The sequence below is a fragment of the Calonectris borealis genome, chromosome 25, assembly GCF_964195595.1.
Source record: "Calonectris borealis chromosome 25, bCalBor7.hap1.2, whole genome shotgun sequence".
Lineage (NCBI taxonomy): Eukaryota > Metazoa > Chordata > Aves > Procellariiformes > Procellariidae > Calonectris > Calonectris borealis.
This window is the reverse complement of record NC_134336.1, coordinates 4,234,452-4,251,595: the sequence shown is the minus strand read 5'-3', so window position 1 is coordinate 4,251,595 and position 17,144 is coordinate 4,234,452. Positions and strand designations below refer to the sequence as shown.

The window sequence follows — 17,144 nt, the reverse complement described above, 5'->3', positions numbered from 1 at the left end:
AAAAGCAGCATCTCACTCCTCCGGTGCCCGAGTTGTTTGTGTCACCGTGACGGCCACGTCCTCGCCTTGTTGGTGGCCCCCAGCCCCTCTTAGTCGAGGGGTGGTCGAGGATGCTCTGGGATGGCCTCGCGGGGAAGGCGCAATGCTGTGCAGCCGCAGAGAGGACATCTTTCAACGTCTCCTCTGCTCTCCAGTGACACAAAGGACTGATGTGAACAGGATCGCAAGAGCCCGGTGCTTTTGAGGCTTCCAGATCATTTTTTTTTTTTAAATTGTTTTATACCTAAAACACCATCTCTAGCCCTGGGAGCAGGCTGGGGTGTGACAACCCAGGGAGCCTCAGGACCGCTCTGTTGAGATGCTGAGGGTGGGTGGGGGACACTCAAGGTCGACGTATGCGATGAATCGTGTGGGCGAGCCGGGAGGGGGGGCAGAGCCCGTCAGGTCCCGTTTTAACAGTGAGAGACAGTGACTGGTGCAGAAATCAAATCCCATTTTCCTCCCCGAATTAGCACGGCCAGGGATCTGCGCTGGCAGCTCCAGGGGAGCAGCCTGGTCGTGGCTCCAGCACGGCACAGCTGAGGCAGGCTATAAATTCTGCAAGATTCTTATGTAAAGGCTTTTGGGAAGGCGGTGGCAGAAACCCGCTGATCTCAGAGGGTGACTCTGACATTCGTTAACCCTTCGGTTCACAGAAAGCTGCTTATTACCATCCCCCAGTGCCCGTGGGGCTGGGGGAGAGAGTAAGAAGGCAAATGTCGTCCTGCCTGGCCCTGCATCCCACCCGTGGGCTGCTCCCCACTCCAGAGCCAGTTTCTGCACCTTCTGTTCCCAATTGTCTTTGTGCCTCTGGAGGAAAACCCCACCAGGAGGAAGAGGAGAGTTTGGAAAAGCCCCGGTGTCACTCGGGCAGGGCAGACACCCTCTTTCCTCCGCTCCATCGGCCCCTCTCTGCTCTCTGTGGGATGTGGTGGTGCAGGAGCCCTCTCCAAACACTCTTCTACTTCACCGACTCATTGCATCTGCTTTAAAATCCAGCCCGGAGCCATAACTCTTCAATCGGGCTCCCCTTGCAAGCAGCACTTTCCTCCTGATCCCCACTACATGCTCCAGCCTCGAGGCTGGAGGCAGCGTGCATGAAAGATGCGGCACAAATCCCCAGCGTAGCACGTGAGGAAGGTGTTTTCCCCACGTCCCAGCTTGCTTGGATTCCTTTCCTGGGCCTGAGAGATTGGAAAAAAAGGGGCTGGGACAGCCCTGCCGGAGCCAGTGTTCCCCAGGCCGGCCATGGGCAGGGACAGAGCATCGTTCCCTGCCACCCGCCCGGGCCAGCGACCCGAGGGGAGAACCCTGCGGTCTTTGGGGTGGCCCGGGCTGCTCCAGGCTTGCCTGTGCCACGCTGGAAGGTTTTCTGGCAAAAAGCAGGAGTTAGGGGATAGCCTGGTGTGCGATCTGCCACAGCAGCCCGCCGGCACCAGCTCTTGATTGCCGGCTCCCTACAACGCAGAGGTTCAGGTTTGAATGTGAACTAGCCGAGTTTTAGATCCGTAAATCCCCCGTGTTTTATCCACAGAGGGATTCTGCTTCTCAGGGACATGGGAAGGAAACACCGACACCGTTACACTGAGGGGGTCAGCACCCGGGGCACCCGCCTGCAGGTTGGCAGCCCGGCCATCCCCTGCCCTGGAGGGTTGTGCGTTGGAAAGAGTTCACTTCCAGCCAAGCATTTCAATGTGTCTGATCTGCTTTAATATTCAAACCGGTGGCTTTAAAAATAAAAAAAAACCACGCTGCCCATTTATATTCCCCTCACAGCTGTGCTTGCAGCATGGCTGGGGTATGAATGGATGCATTCCTCTTACCCACGGCTTATCTCCGCAGAGCAACCTCCGCTCTCTGACCGCCTTCGGCTTCAAAGCTTTCCACTCGCCGGGCTCGGGGCTGAAATTCGATGGTGTCAGCACAGACCCGGCTCGGAGCTCTTAGTATCTTAGAGCTGAGAGTCTTCTTCTCATGCTCCCCACCCCCAGCTCGTCCTGCCTGCGGCTCCCTCCCTCCTGGGAAGCCCCTTGCAGCCGGCAGATCCCTCCCCATCCCGCTGCACATGCATGCAGCAAACTGGAGTTACCAGCTCCAGCCTGCTGCAGCATTTGCTGCCGCTTAGAAAAAACCTCATTTACTCAATTGAAGCTTCCCTGTTGATTTAATTAATGCAAATTGAGACATGTGTTAAAACCTCCTTGTAATTACTGTAACACTTACTGTCGTGGTTTTTTTTTTTTTCCCTTTTTCTTGTATTTTTAAGGAAAATACTAAGCCCTGGATTCACAACAGCTTATAAAGGTCCACGGCCCTGCAAGCTGAGCCCAGTGCGTGCAGTGAGAACCGCACGAGCTCTGGTAGAGGGGTCCGGCCGTGGGCTGCGATACCAGCCCCGAAGACCAGCGCGGATGCAGGTGCAGTGCTGACCCTGCTCCTAACCCAAATCCGGGCAGCACCCTCTTGAGCAGAGTTCCTTAGATTCCTTTGATTGGTGAGTATATGCTTGTTTTTATGTTGATTTTTCTATTGGCAAATCAAAACTTTGCTCTGGGTGAAGTTCCGAAGAAAAATTGAGTTTTTTAATCTCCAAAGCGAATTGTTATCATCTAATGCGTCGGCTTCAAAGCTGCCTTGAGCTGAAAACCCCAGATGCTCGCAGTCACGAGGGATTCCGCTCAACTTTGTCACCTTCCCAAGCACCTGTTCCTCCCACGCTGGGTTACAGGGCAGGACCAGGGCTCTGCCAGGCGGGCAGACCCTTGGGATCCGGCGCAGGGCACGTGCTTGCTGCCTTCGAGGTGCAATGCTGCAGGGCTGGGCTGCAGGCGTGACGCTTGCTGAGTTCCCTGGCCTTCAAAATACAATGCCGTGGGCCAAGAGGGCTCCTGTTCTCTCAGCCAGCAGCACTGAGCGTATTTTGAGGGCACCACTATTTTTTCGACAGTTTTCACTTCGCAGCAGAAGCCCCATTTCAGGCTGGAGTGGTCTCTTGCTGACCCTAGCGATGATTCCTGAATAAACACGGGAAAAAAGGACAGAGAAGGGAAACTGAGGTGCCGGAGGAAAGAAGGGGCCGCGTGAGGTCTCTCTAGTTCCAGGCTACTCCGAAAAAGCCCCTGAAACAGGTTGGAGGGATCGGTTTTGGTGACCATACAGATTTCCCCCATTTTAGGAAGGACAGGCTGAGCTCAGCCCCATGGATGCCGGCTCCTGCTTTGCACCCGAGAGTGGTGGTGGGGGAGAGCGGGGAGCTGCGCGAGGCGGGGACCCCAAATGTCCCATCCTCCTTTTTAACCCTTTGGATTATGTCTTCACCCCACACCGGGGTGTGGGGAGGTGCTGAGACTGTCAGCACCCCTCCCTGGGTGACATGGTGGCACTGGACCCCCCCGACCCACCAGCTTCAGGTTGCCTTCGTCTCCTTGCGTTAATAGCGGCTGTCTAACGACGTTCATCATGCAAGGCCTGGGTTGGGTTTTTTTGTGGTTGTTCTTTTTTTTTAATTAAAATGAAGCACTTACGTTGGCAATCGCAACATAAGCATGTCTCTGCGGGTATTGATTTTAGCGTACGGCAGCAGTTTGCTGGTTTATTGCATAAAAGACGGAGATGTGTTTTTCCTCCAGAAAGGCTGGCTTTGTTCGCCTGTTCTCACAGCTGCAATGGATGTGTCTGGTCTTTTTTTTTTTTTATATATATATTGATCTATTACGAACTCAAATTAGTGGGGGAAAAAGGGATCAAACAGCACTGAGCAAATGTTAAGTGCAGGTATTGTTTCCACGCTGGTATTGCTGAGCGATTAGAGGCAGCGGGTGAAGACCAGTGGGATGGAGCAGGAATTAACCCATTTTGATGCAGAATTGTCGGTGGAGATGGGAGGGGAACTGCTTATTCTCCTGAGAGGATCTAAAGTGCAAAAGCATAGATATGGACTTCCTCATCTGACTGAAGTCGAAAAGTGCCGTAAAAAAACCCGCAAACTTGTATCCTTGGCTCACAAATCCTGTGGGAAGAGGCATGTTTTATTCTGCCCGTGGTGTCTGGCAGATCTCGTCCATAAACAGCATCTACAGATATCGCCACGGGATAATTAGCTGTGGCTGTTGCAGCGGGCAGGTCAGGATCTCCTGCGTTACCTGAGCGCGGGGTTGGATGCAAGGAGGGGGGGACACTTCAAAATCCTGCCTTTTGATCTGAATTTGACCTTGCGCTGTCCGTCTGAAGCAAGCCAGGCACTTGAGAATTGCCAACCCACCTGCTCCCCAGGCGGCAGATCTCTCTGAAAAATAAGTAAAACCTGTTACCATTTGGCTCCGCAGTGATTTTGTCAGTGACACAGCTTTGATAGCAAGCGGCCTGAGAGCTCTGCATTGAACATTATTTTCAAATTTGCTCTTAGTGGGAACAGGCTCAGTCTGGGGGCTGTTAGAAGCTCATTCATATTGTTTATTTGACACCGGGGAAGTCGTATTCCTTTAAGAGGATTTCCATCCCTGAACTCCTCCCATCGTGACACTTCCAAGCTACATTTTGTCTTGACAGGGTGGGAGTGTTTTTAACTATATCACGCCAGGAAAGTATTAATAGCACAATAGGCTTGCTGAGCTGCTGGTAGAGCTGAATCCATGTTTTAAATTCAAGAAACTAATTAGGAACCGGGGAATAATTAGTGCTATACCCAGCTTTTCTTTCCCCCCACTTCATTTTCAAAGAGCCAAAGCAAATGTCTTTACTGGAATCTTCTATGGCTGTTGAATATTTGATGGCTTCCCTATGCATTGCTATTCCATGTGGTTGTCAAAATCACGCTGTCTCCTTTGCTCCATCCCAGATGAAATGGCTGACTCTGACACATTTGAAATCTAATTAGTGCATCTCCTGTTGGCTCGCATGCAGACCCCCCCCCCCAAACGCTTTCTTCGCGCTTCTCTCCCAGCCGCTCTCTATCGCAGGGTGATGCAGCTCTGTGCAGCGCAGTTATTTTTGAACGCTCGGCAGTGAGCTGTTTACGGGCTTCCTTGAATAGCAAAGCTCTTGGTGCTCCATATGGGAAATGCAAATTTGTGGACTCCGGTTGGGAGCAGAAAGGGAAAAGCAGCGAGGATGCAGAGAAATGGGTCGAGGCTCCCAGCTCGATTGGGAGCTATGGGAGCAAGGAGCGGGAGAAAGCAACGCGAGGAGATCTCCAGGCCGGCTTTCGTTGCGTCTTTCTGGATGTAGTGGAGGCGGGAGCCAGCGTCCACATAGGTCTGTCCTTATATTTGGCAGGTAGCTCCCAGGAGAGCACAACTGCACATTAGTGTCTTGGAGGATCTGCTGGTGCCGTGAAGAAAACAACCAGCTCTGAAATTGTACCCGCTGTTGGGAGCGTCTGCGATAGCTCTCCTCGGTGTGAAGTCTCTGGTCTCTAATAATAGTTGGGCTTGTGCTGAAGCCTTTTCCTCACTCTTGCCTCTCCCCAGCCATCTGTTTTCAAGAAACTTGTGGAATTCATGTCATTGAGCTCTCATCCGTATTTATCAGAGGGGCAGAGACTGGCTCACAAAGCTGAAAGCTGGGGGAGAAGACTAGTCAGAGCTGCAGAAGTAGTTTGACCATGTAAAACCTCATTTTCTTAGGAAACAAAGAATGAAAAACATGCCAAGAGATCTATCAGCAGGCTGGGAAGGGAATTCTGCTGTTCCTTTGCCCAGGGTGAATCCAAGGCAGAGATCACTATTTAGGAGAAAGACCAGATCTGGTTGCAGCCAGGACGAAGGTGCCCATGTGCGGGTACCGCAGCCGCTGCCGTTACTTTAGGGTCTGTCGCCATTTCAGTGTCTTGGAGATTTTTTTGCAAGGAGAGCAGAGTGCTTGTGGGGCCTTTGTCTTTAGTTCATTAGAAGCTTACATTATTTTCCTGCTTTAGAGCCTGTCAGCCCTCATCACCATAGTATTTGGATATCATGCAGTACAGTGCTATGATTGCATTTGAAGAGGTGAGTATGACATTTCAAGGTTATATTGCCCCAATATCAAAGCAATTAATTTATATTTTCATCTCTCTTGCTGCAGGCGCAATCACCATCTCTGGTGAGTGCTTTTACTTGTCTCATTTTATGGAGGAATTAAGTGAGTTTGAGTAAATTTCTCCAAAAACAAACCAGCAATGGAAGCCAGGTGCCCTGTCTGATTCGGAAAAACTAAACCGTTTCCAACAGCACACCGGCAAGTGCAAATTTGTTCCGAAGGGAACATTTTCTTAATGGTGTTTTTCAGCATAAATATAGTATCAGCCTAAACAACTCCAGTAAACAAATATCAATTACCTTAAACATTTCTTGCCTGTGGAAGAGCTTTCATTGTGAGGTAGACACTCCCTAAAAGTCTTGTTTTATTCTTCATTTCCATGCACTCCTCGGCTGCATTTGCATAAAAATATGTTTTTATCTGAAGATCAGCGAGACCTTTGCCGCCACTAATTTTCCTTGCGAGACCATTGTCAGGCAGCAGCACATCAGTACAGCCAGCATGAAGATGGCTAAGCTGCGGTGTGGAGAAAAATCTGCTCAAAGTTAATACAAAGACTGAGAAACACGGATAGAAAGAAATCTTCTAGCCCTTCTCTCTACCTCTGAGTGCAAGTTTCTTTTAAATGACTGTCTGCTCTAGCAGGTTATTTATTAAATCAGTCAAACTGATTGACTCAGGTCAAATAGTATACTGGCTATCTAGTTTTAAAATGAACTTTGCTAATGCAGTGACTGTTACCAGTCTCGGCAAATAGTTGCTAATATTACTTACCAAGGTGCTTTAAAACATTCTCTGATTAACAAATAAGCTGTCAGTCCATCCACCGTGGATGCTTGAGGGTGGCAATTTAATACTCAGAAAGCACATTTTCTTGTTGGAGATTAAATATTTTTGCAAGTTAAAAGAGCTGCCGTGGGCTGAGTTGTCACCTAATTATGTCAGTCTCTTTGTGGAATATTTTGATAAGCAAATCAGAGGAGATGCTTTAATCTTTATGCTAAATCTGATCACGTCACGTCCTAAATTCACACGTACAAGAAGTCCTCCCGATGAGACCTTGACTTATCTGTTTCACTGAGAGCAGAGCGTGTTGAACCGAAGCCGAGGGGCCTCGTGTTTTGTCTATGCTGAGAACGAGCCCACTTGAGCTTGCTCTTTTTTTGGAAAAAAAATGAAATTATAGCAAAAAGCTGTAGTTGGTGATGAGGAATCCAGGAGACAAAAACTACTGCAGCCACATGCTGTTAGGCTCGATGAAAGAAGAGACTGTTTAGAATCACAGTAAATGTGTTGATAAACACAAATCAAATGCAAATTAAAGAAAAGCTTTTCATATACTCCATTCTCCTTGAGATCAGACAAAAATAAATGCCACATAAACAAACGAGTTTCATGAAATGATCCAAAAATAAAACCACTCTTGCAATGAGGCCAAAAATGAGATCGTCTCCATGCCTTTCCAGCTGCTAAGGGCTGTTATTTCTCTTTGTATCACAATAATACTCAAAGATTTCAGTTTAAATTGAAACCAGTTGTGGCAGGTGTTGTAAAGAGGTTGCTAAAGAGTCTCAACCTAAGTGACACGGCATGGAAAATGTCAGAGCTGAGAACAGATCCCAAATCTGACTCCCAGCTCGGTGCCTCTCATCAATAAACCCTGTTCCTCTTACATAGGAGAGTTCTTATCTGAAAGAAATGGGTTTGGCTTTAAAGCCAATCTGCAAAGGAAAGTAAGTTACATACCATTTTTTTCCCCTCTCTCTTTCTTTTTTCTTGTCTTTGTGAGAAGCCCAGGAAATAAGATGGAAAGCGCTGAGAACAGACCCTGCATGACTCGTAGTTTTATCTCAGCCTGCATCCCTTCTTCAAAAGCGGTAAATGATATTTCATCATCATCTCTCCAGGGGGTGAGGACTGACTAAAGGCAGTCACACAGGTACCAAACAAAAAGCCCTGAGCCCAGGAAGCCTTGTTTCCTCGGGGAAATCCTGAGATCATCCCAGGATAAGCTCATTGATTTTACTAAAAAGCATTAATATTAAAGCATCCAACACACTGTTGGTCTACATGGATGATAATTAATAAATGATAAAGTAAAACACAGGCTGGTGGCATGGTCTCTTGGCTGCTTTGTCTTCCAGCCACATTTAATGCAATTTAATCCAAGCACTCAAGATGTTTCATTTAAAAACATGTGTGTCATATGTGATATCTATGCATATACCGCTGGTATTGAGCCAGGAACCCCGTGAATGTACCAGGCATGATCCTGAAGGACCAAGCAGCCAAACCATTTTGAATCTGAAATCCCTTTAATCCCACACAAAGGTTCTACCATGCTGCTGGAAAATGGCTCTTCCCATGCCCAGCGAGCCGCTCCGGCAGAAACCTCTCCCAGTTCTAGCAGCTCGGCAGCTGGATGTGGTTTCCATGGAAATAGACGTCAGATCAGCAAAAAACAGGGCAAGTGTTTAAAATAATCTCTGTTTTGAAAGCTTTATGCGTTTCTGTCACAATATTAACCTTCCTCAAGGTAGGATATTTTTTTTTGGTGCAAAATCCTTGTTTTTAAGAGTGTGCACAAGGGTGGGTCCCCTCAGAAAAGTGCTTTCTTCGGTATTTAGGGTACGGAGGCTGCTGTGCTGGGCTTGCGTCGTAGCAGAAGATTTGTGCTGTTCTCCGGCCATCTGCCTTTTGTGCGTATTGACTCTTGGTGTAACTCAAGCGACTGCAGCGTGGAAACCACCACGGGAATTGTACAGAAGTCATTTGTACGGAACACGCGAAAATGCAGCCAGTTCATTTAAAGCACATTTGCCAGCGAACCACTTATCTACACTTGGCAATAGCGTTATCTTGGGAAGGGAACTGCTCACAACGCAGCCCGTAGGACAAGGATGGATGGTCTTTACATGGCCGTTATATACATACTATGGAATCTGCATGAACAGTGGCTTTTCTGGACGTGATTTGACTTGCTGGTGTCACCCCAAAGGAGAGGGTGGCCATGTGGTTGTCCCCCAAAACATACTGCCAGGGGCTGTGGGGCCAACGCATTGTCAGACCCACAGATCCTCTTTGGGGTTGGCCTGTGGTGGCTGTGACCCTGAGATGACCAAAAGAACATGGTGGTCATCTTGATGATGACCAAGAGCCCTGAGGTTATCGTGGCCCTGAGATAACTGACTGGCCCTGAGGTGACCATGCCCTCAGGTAGGTGACCATGGCCCTGAGACGACCGTGGCCCCAAGGTAAGTGGCAATGACCCTGAGGTGACTGTGGTCCTGAGGTAACCAAGGGCCCTGAGGTGACCATGGTCCTGAGGTGATCAAGGGCCCTGAGGTGACCATGGTCTTGAGGTGACCACAGCCCCGAGGTAATTAGCCATGGCCCTGAGGTGACCGTGACCCTGAGGTGACCATGGTCCCGAGGTAAGTGGCCATGGCCTTGAGGTGACTACAGTCCTGGGGTGACCAAAAGCCCCAAGGTAGGTGGCTGTGGCCCTGAGGTGTCCATGGTCCTGAGGTGATCATTGCCCCGAGGTAAGTGGCCATGGCCCAGAGGTGACTGTGGCCCTGAGGTGACTGTGGCCCCAAGGTAAGTGGCCATGGCCTTGAGGTGACCTTAGTCCTGAGGTGACAAAAAGCCCTGAGGTAGGTGGCTGTAGCCCTCAGGTGACCAAAAGCCCTGAGGTAGGTGGCTGTAGCCCTGAGGTGACCAAGAGCCCCGAGGTAGGTGACCATGGCCCCGAGGCGACTGTGGCCCCAAGGCAAGTGGCCAACCCTGAGGTGCCCATCCGAGCCACGGCTGCGCTCCCACCAAATGCCCCTGAGGGGACGTGCGACCCTGACCAAACGAGGCCGCACCGGGGCCCCGCTCCTCCCCACCACCGGGGTGGGAGACAAAGGGAGTCCCGCCGCCCTCAGTGCGCGGGCGGAGAGGGCGGCCGGGGGGGCGCACGGCCCCGGGGCGGCCCGCGGAGGCGAGGGGCGTCGCGGCGAGTTCCCGCACCCTCCGCCCGGGCCCGGCCGGGCCGCGGGGGTCGCCGCCCCTCGCCGCCACCGCCCGCCCGTGGCGGACTACGTCTCCCGGCATGCAGCGGGCGGCGGGGAGAGGGGGGCGCGCGCCCCCCGCCTCACCCTCCCCGCCGGCCCCCCGGCGAGCGGCACGTGCCGCCGCGCTCGGCCAATGGGGGCGGGGCGGGGCGGGTCACGTGCCATTGTTTGGCGCTTATTGTGCGCGGCGGGGCGGGCGGGAGCGGAGTGTGGCTGGAGCGGCGGAGCGGGCAGGTGGGTGCGCGGCGGGGCTGCGGGCCACCCGGGACTGGGGTGGGCGTCCGCGGCCCTTCGGGTGTGGAGGAGGCGGGGGGCGATGGTCCACGGAGATCCGGCGCGGCGGTGCCGCAGCGGCGGGGGTCTGAGGACGGGTGTCAAGGCGAGGGGTGAGGCAGGCGCGTGGGGAGGGGGCCCCGCGCCTGCCCCTTTTGTCCCTTCTCCTCGCGGCGGGTCGCGTTCCCGCCCGCCGCCCGCTTCTCGGGTGTCGCGGTGACAAAGGGAAGGGGCTGCGGGAGACAATGGGCGGGGGGGCGTCTCCAGTCGCCCCCCCCCAATCCCAGCGGGGAAGGGGGTGTCTATTGTCCCGGGAACGGCTCTGTGAGGGGCGACGCTCTGTGAGGGGCGACGCCCTGCTCGCGGCAGCGGTGCCCCCTCCCCTCCCTGACAGGACCCCGCCATTGTTAGTGGGGAAGGGGCGGCGCCCCGCGGGCGGCCGCCGCGCCCCGCCGCCATCGAGCTCGGGGACCCGCCGCTGAACCGCGCTCGGTGGTCGGGCGAGGGGGTCCGTCCGTCCCCCCACCTCCCGCTTCACCCCGGGGTAGAGGCGGGGGCCCGCACCTGCGGCCGGGGGGCGGCAGGTGCCCGGATGTTACCGTTGGCCCCGCCCTCCCTCGAGCCCCCCGCGCGCGCGGGCGAGCGCGCGCGCGCGCTCGCTCGCTCTCTCCCCGGCGGTTTGAATTCGGTGCGGTTAGGAAGGCGCGTGCGGGGAGGGGGCGGGGCCTCCGCCCGGCCGCGCGACGGCCTCGGCGCTTATTGGTTGGTGGCGGGTGGGGGCGGTACCGATGGGGGCCGGGTGGGGGCGCGGTCCCAGCGCCGCCCGCCCGGGCGGCGCTGGGACCGCGCACCCACCCGGCCCCCGCTTCATCGTCAGCTTAAAACCTGCAAAAAATCCTCCTTTTGGTGTTTTTAGAGCGCTTTGTGGCTTTTTTTTTTTATTACGTCCCTTTATAACAAGGGATGCTGGGCGGTGTGCGTGCTCCCCGTCTGTCGTGATGTGCAGCATCTGGCTTCAGCTGCACAAATAAAATGGAATTTCAAATGAACTCGATGTGCACATTTAAGATCCTTTGGTAGCAGCAGGAGTCCCGGCTGTAGTGTCCTGTTGTGCGCCGTATTTTAGTTCAGAGAGCTATATACGCTATGTGCAATATTGGTGAAATATCCATAGCTCCCAAAAAATGGGAGTCTTTGTTTGCATACCTTAATTATGGTGGAGTAAAACAGGGACTGAAAATGCCCGGCTATACAGTCGTACATACAGATCCTGCAACTCCAATAACTGAGACCATCTCTGCTACATCTCTGCTGTTCCTAGCAACGTACATCAGCCTCAGCCCCACAGACTGACTGGAATTACTGACTGCAGTAACCTACCTGACTGTCTTTTGTTCAGCAGGTCTAGTTATGCTTAGCACTTCTATTAGGAGTTAGAAAAAATGAAATTCCTGTACTTACTGTTCAAAGGCACGTCTCTTTGTTATCTAGGAATCCAGCTGATTGAAGTTCTCCCAGAGTTGGCTTCTGGAGTCATATTTTCTTGGTCATGGCTACTTCTGGTATGTAGTATTTATGTATGAAATACTCTTGTGGCTTTTCTTAATTTCTCAGAAATATTTTTAAATCTAATATATTAAAATAAACTGTTGTCACCATGCTTTCCTCCTGTATCTAGGCTGCTTTGGAGAAACTGTTAAAACCGGGTGCTTGTGAAAACATACCGAAAGCCCTCTCAGACGAGGCTGTTAGCAGATGGGCTTCAGCTCATCTGCATGCCATCTGCTCTGTTAACAGAGCTGACTATCATCTAGACATCTTAGTGATCAAAACTGGTGCGCTGGTACAACTGACACCGTGCAGGGCTGACGTGCCTGTTCAGAGGTGTTTGAAGAGAGAACGCTGGCTTACGTATTTCTTTGAAAACTGGTTTCAGTTCTTGGCTATGTCAGGTCTTAGGCAAACGCCTTGAACTCTTCCTCAGACTTGTCATTGGAGAAAGAATTATTTTTTTTTCATTTGAAGTACTGATAAAATTGTTTTCACGACCCTGGATATTAAAGGCTAAAATAAAATGTCAGGTGCGTGGGTAATGTAGTATTGAGGAAGAATTACAAAAAAAGTTGCCTGCCACATTTTTGAATGGTGCTGCTGCTTAAAACAAAACTATCAGCTCAGATCCTAACTGTCTCCTTAAGTGAGCTTTGTGGCATTGAATTTTTGAAGGCTGTTGTTCAAGTTATCTAAGCCAATTTCTGGCTTAAAATACTGTTTGTTTGGGGTTTTTTCCCCATGTTCCTAGATATTCAAGTGAAGGAACTGGAAAAGCGTGCCTCCGGGCAGGCATTTGAGCTGATACTGAGTCCCCGCTCAAAAGAAGCAGTCCCAGAATTCCCTCTTTCTCCCCCAAAGAAGAAGGATGTGTCATTGGAAGAGATTCAGAAGAAGTTGGAAGCAGCAGAAGAGAGACGCAAGGTAAACTTGAAGCAGCTTAAGTGAGCTCTGCTTAACTAGTCTGTGCAAGTTGTGTTGTGTTTTTTTTTTTTTAGATGTACTTGCTGCTTGGGACAAATGATGAGCAGTTTGTATTATGGTAAACGGAGTATTAATTGAACTTTGGAATCTCTGGGGTTCTTACGAACCTTTGTTATGGTCTGCAAGGCCATAGCTTTGTTCCCAAAATGATATTGAATGGTCACTTGAAAAACTGGGAGAAAATGTTTAGTTGAGAGGGGATGCTCCTTCAGGAGAAAGCTGTTTTTCTTGTCTTTAACATCATAACCAGATTCATTTTCTCCTAGAAAATGTAGTGGGGAATCTGTAATGAGAAAGTTTGCCAATACAATGTCTTACTTAATGTAAGATCTTGCTGCGAGATGTGGCTTAGAGCCCTTGGCTGTGCCAGAGGCTTACTAATTGAAGTGCAGTCTCCTGTGTGACCAGAATCGCAGTGATTCACTGTTCTGAGAAGCGAGAATCTTCTAGGAAAGATGTATTGATGTTAATATAAAGATCCATGTTCCTTTTTCCAGAAAAATGCCGTTTAATAAGACTTGCTAGTAATGACAGAAACTTAATTTCCCTGGTAGTTTGTAATGGTGAAATATGGGTTATGTGGGTGGAGGAAGCACCAGGGAGCTTTGTCCTGCATCACGAAGTTATGCCGTTCTCCAGTAAAATAGCAGAAAACCTCTTCTGTCAGGAGTTGTGAGCAACTCGACTATAGTTGTCTGTGTAGTTCATCTGTTTTACGTTCAAAGCGTGCATCCTCTGTTCTGTTAGTCTCATGAAGCAGAAGTCTTGAAGCAGCTAGCTGAGAAGCGGGAGCATGAAAAAGAGGTGCTTCAGAAAGCAATTGAGGAAAACAACAACTTCAGCAAAATGGCAGAGGAGAAGCTGACCCACAAAATGGAAGCTAACAAAGAAAACCGCGAGGCACAAATGGCTGCTAAACTGGAACGCTTGAGGGAGAAGGTGGGTGTAGAGTCCCAGTTCCCCTTTGGGAGAGAGTTTATCCATGTTCCTTACTGTGAAAACTGGCTAAATAAAGCCAAGTAAATGGCCAAGTGAGGGGGTGCTATGAATAGACAGACATCCCTGGGAATTCCGTGGTGGTCTAATCTTGAAAGATTGTTAAATCTGCAAAAGACTTTGCAGAAATCCTCCTCTTGGGGCAGAGGGGATGGATGGAGCTAGAGCAGCATCTCGCTTTTATAAAGCCTCATCCTGCAGCCCCCGTCAGTAACCCGGACCCACAGGTTCCTGCCGTCAGCTGGGGGGTGGGAAGCAAGCCAGGGCTTGCCCTGCCTCTCTGCGCCTGGGCAGCTAACTGCTCCCTGCTGTTGTCTTTCAGGACAAGCATGTGGAGGAGGTTCGAAAGAACAAAGAAGGCAAAGACCCCGGTGAGGCTGAAACCGACTGACTTCATTCTGGAAACTGACTCTCTCCCCCTCCTCTAAATATCCAAAGACTGTACTGGCCAGTGGTTTTATCTTTGGTTTTGTTTTTTTTTTTTTAAGTTTCTAGAAACTGATGTAGAACTGTAAAATTAGATCCAAACTGTACACTTTCTTTGGGGGCTAGAGGGGAGACCTTACATGTTTCACTTTTCTAAAGTGTTGTCTTTCCAGTGTAGCTATCTTCTTGTTGCATCCTTTTCTACTCCAGTGCGCTTGCTACTGGGTTGATGGCTAGTACTGTATCAGCTCTGTAAGACGTTTGTGAAAGGAATATGTAGAATACTGTTCCATGCTGAATATCTGTTACACTTCAAAAATCTGACTCTGTCCCAGTCTGCTAAAATACTGCTGTAACTGAGTGACTAAATAAAGCTGCACAGTGCTGTTATCATGAGAATTACTTCTGAAAAATGACGTAAGAAATAAAATCAGTTGGCTGAGGTCCGCAACAGGCATCCTTATCCAGTGCTGGGTGGAAAGGTCTGTAGCAGCACTTTTCCTTACATCCATGGGCATGGTGTGTGACTGCCTCTTCCCTAGAGCACTCTCATTGTCTTAATTTTACAATCAGAGCTTTGTTTTGACACCTCAGCAGTTGTCAGCTGTTGTGTGTTTTTGTTAAAAAGAGTTCAGAACCACCTCCCTTTGGATGCTGACACGTCGACAAACAAGTCCTTGTTACCACATGACTGATCTGAGCCTTTTTTTTTTTTTGGTAAGGGTTTCTGGAAGATGACTTGTGCTATTGAATGGTGGCTTGTGTACCGCTTCCCGCAGTGTCAGAAACCTGTTCTGTGCTGGGATTGAAAATGCTGTTGTGGATAAGAATTATTTTTGATTTGGGATAGTACAGATGCGTTGGGGTAGTACACTGTGCCTCAGGGTGAGTCTGAAGATTAACTCCTGCCCACAGGAGATGTGTATCACCTTTGTTTTTCTGGGATGTGAGAAATAGGTACGACTGTGCTTGTGCTCTGAGGAAAGGTGCTTTTTAGATGTATTGGGTACAGAGCTGCTGTATTGTACAGGTGCCTTAAAAAACCAAAACCCTTCCTCTAAGACTAATCCAGAGAGTGTCCTGCACATTAACGAGTACTCAGCCACCTAACTTCTTCAGTATAAACAGCATCATGTTCTGAGGTACTCGGCTTTAAGTGGGTTCCCTCGGAGCGGGAAGCCTTGGGTTTCACAGCTTCTGTTAATGTCAAACACTCTGGTGCTGGTCTCAGTGAGGCAGGTGGGGTCCTGTCTTCCCCCTTTTGTGTCCTTGAGATCTTGAGGCTTGGCTACCAGGTTTGTTTTCGTGTTAGCTCCACACCTGGAGTGTCTGGCACTGGCCAGGGGACAGACTTCCATATTCTGAGGAAGGAAAAGGTGGTAGGGATTTTTTTTTTTAAAGGGGCTAATTGAGTCCTGGACCACTTGACCTGTCTTCTGGGGCTTGCTAAAGAAGGAACCTCAGTTTAGAAAGCTTTCATGAATCACACTTACCACTTTTGATTGCATCAGAGTTGTACTTAACCAAAAGCTGATATTACACTGTTTGAATGAAAGAAGAACAGTGAGATTAAAGTCAGTCTTGATGCACTGGAGGGCTGGAATCGGATCCTTTGCCTGAAGGATTTTGAGAAGATACTTCATAACTTAAGGTAAGAGAGACTGTACATCTGTCTGTTGGGGAGCAACCACCCCTCTGAGTGGAGGAGGAGTGCAGGTTTTGGGTTTTTAATGGCACGTATCAACGTGGTGTAAGCTGAGAGCACGGGGATGCAGGTCAGGATCCGCCGGGGAGGTGAGGAGGACGGGGGAATACAGCGCTGAGCTTCGAGACGCAGGCTTGAGCCCCTACACAATGTGCTTATGAAGGAGGTCGAGTATCTCTGGTACCACATAATGGAGGTTTAAGCAATCACAGGATCAGTTCCCATATATAAGATCAGGCATAATTAGCAATCAAAAAAATCAGCTCTTCATTTTAATGTATTTCTTTACCTGCTGAGAAAAGACAGAGTGTCCCAAACACTGTGTGTGGGTTTTCCCCCCATCCTTTGAAGGGGTGGGGGAGAAGGATGACAGCTCTGCCAAACCCCAAATGGCGTTAAGAGCACAAAGAGACGCTAAATCTGAGTTTTTTGACTTGCCAAAGCTGTCAGATCTCAGCTCGGGGCCTTCTGTTTCCTTGTCTTAGTTCTGCTGTACGTGGCTGCCTGCGTTACACTTAACTGGAGCTTAATGCCCAAGGCCTGGGCTTAGTCTAGTTCCTCTGAGAGCTGCTGGGGGGAAAGGAAGTTTTGAGGGAGGGGAATGAGATCGGGGACTGCAAATAATGAGAGGGTGGTTAATGATCTGGGAATGAAGTAAGGGGGGGGAAATTAGCATGGAGGAGATGGTGCTCAGGCAGGAAAACAGAAAAAATACCCTCTGGTAGGGAAAGCTGGGCTATAGACAGGTTGCTTTAAGGAAGAAAAAAAAAAAAAGAAAAAAAAAAAAAAGAAAATTAAGACAAAAGCTCCACGGCTTTATTTCCCAGGCTAGCCAGCCCCCCGTGTGGTAGCCAGTGCCAAAAGCAGCTGCGAGCGGTGCCAGGGTGCGGTAAGGGAAATGGGACCGGCCTGCACCCGCCGGCCCGCTCCCCTTCCCCTCTCTCCCCGGTAAATCCCTAAGGAGAGGCGCCCGGAGCGGGGCAGCGGCGCGGGGTCCCGCTGGATGGGAACCGGCGCATCCCCCGTGCGCTGCCGGGCCCCCGGCCGGGGTAAGCGGGCTCGGAGGGCTCCGGCGGGGCGGGGAGCGGGGAGAAACC

The 17,144-nt window shown here is 50.4% G+C and overlaps 1 protein-coding gene and 1 long non-coding RNA gene across 4 annotated transcripts; one reads left to right on the top strand and one right to left on the bottom strand.

Moving 5' to 3' along the window:
• Window positions 1–1,903: 1,903 nt before the first annotated feature.
• On the top strand, window positions 1,904–14,732 carry STMN1 (stathmin 1). 3 transcript variants are annotated; one of them, XM_075173478.1, is made up of 5 exons: window positions 1,904–2,533; window positions 11,877–11,947; window positions 12,688–12,860; window positions 13,668–13,859; window positions 14,239–14,732. In XM_075173478.1, the coding sequence occupies exons 2-5, from the start codon at window positions 11,935–11,937 to the stop codon at window positions 14,305–14,307; spliced, it is 447 nt and encodes a 148-aa protein (XP_075029579.1). In that variant the 5' UTR covers window positions 1,904–2,533; window positions 11,877–11,934; the 3' UTR covers window positions 14,308–14,732. The 3 variants fall into 3 exon arrangements, with proteins under 3 accessions (XP_075029579.1, XP_075029578.1, XP_075029580.1); XM_075173477.1 differs by lacking the exon at window positions 1,904–2,533 and adding an exon at window positions 10,147–10,346; XM_075173479.1 differs by lacking the exon at window positions 1,904–2,533 and adding an exon at window positions 11,204–11,787.
• LOC142092874 (uncharacterized) lies at window positions 2,287–6,564 on the bottom strand. Its single transcript, XR_012677220.1, has 2 exons — window positions 6,354–6,564; window positions 2,287–4,324 (listed from the first exon to the last, which is right to left on the bottom strand). It is a non-coding gene; the product is annotated as an uncharacterized LOC142092874 (long non-coding RNA).
• Window positions 14,733–17,144: the final 2,412 nt, after the last annotated feature.

What these genes read in the sequence shown, in the direction of transcription:
- STMN1 (XM_075173478.1), top strand. An exon ending in CAGCAGAAGAGAGACGCAAG is followed by an intron (nt 12,861 to 13,667) that starts GTAAACTTGAAG and finishes CTGTTCTGTTAG; the next exon opens with TCTCATGAAGCAGAAGTCTT. An exon ending in TGGAACGCTTGAGGGAGAAG is followed by an intron (nt 13,860 to 14,238) that starts GTGGGTGTAGAG and finishes GTTGTCTTTCAG; the next exon opens with GACAAGCATGTGGAGGAGGT.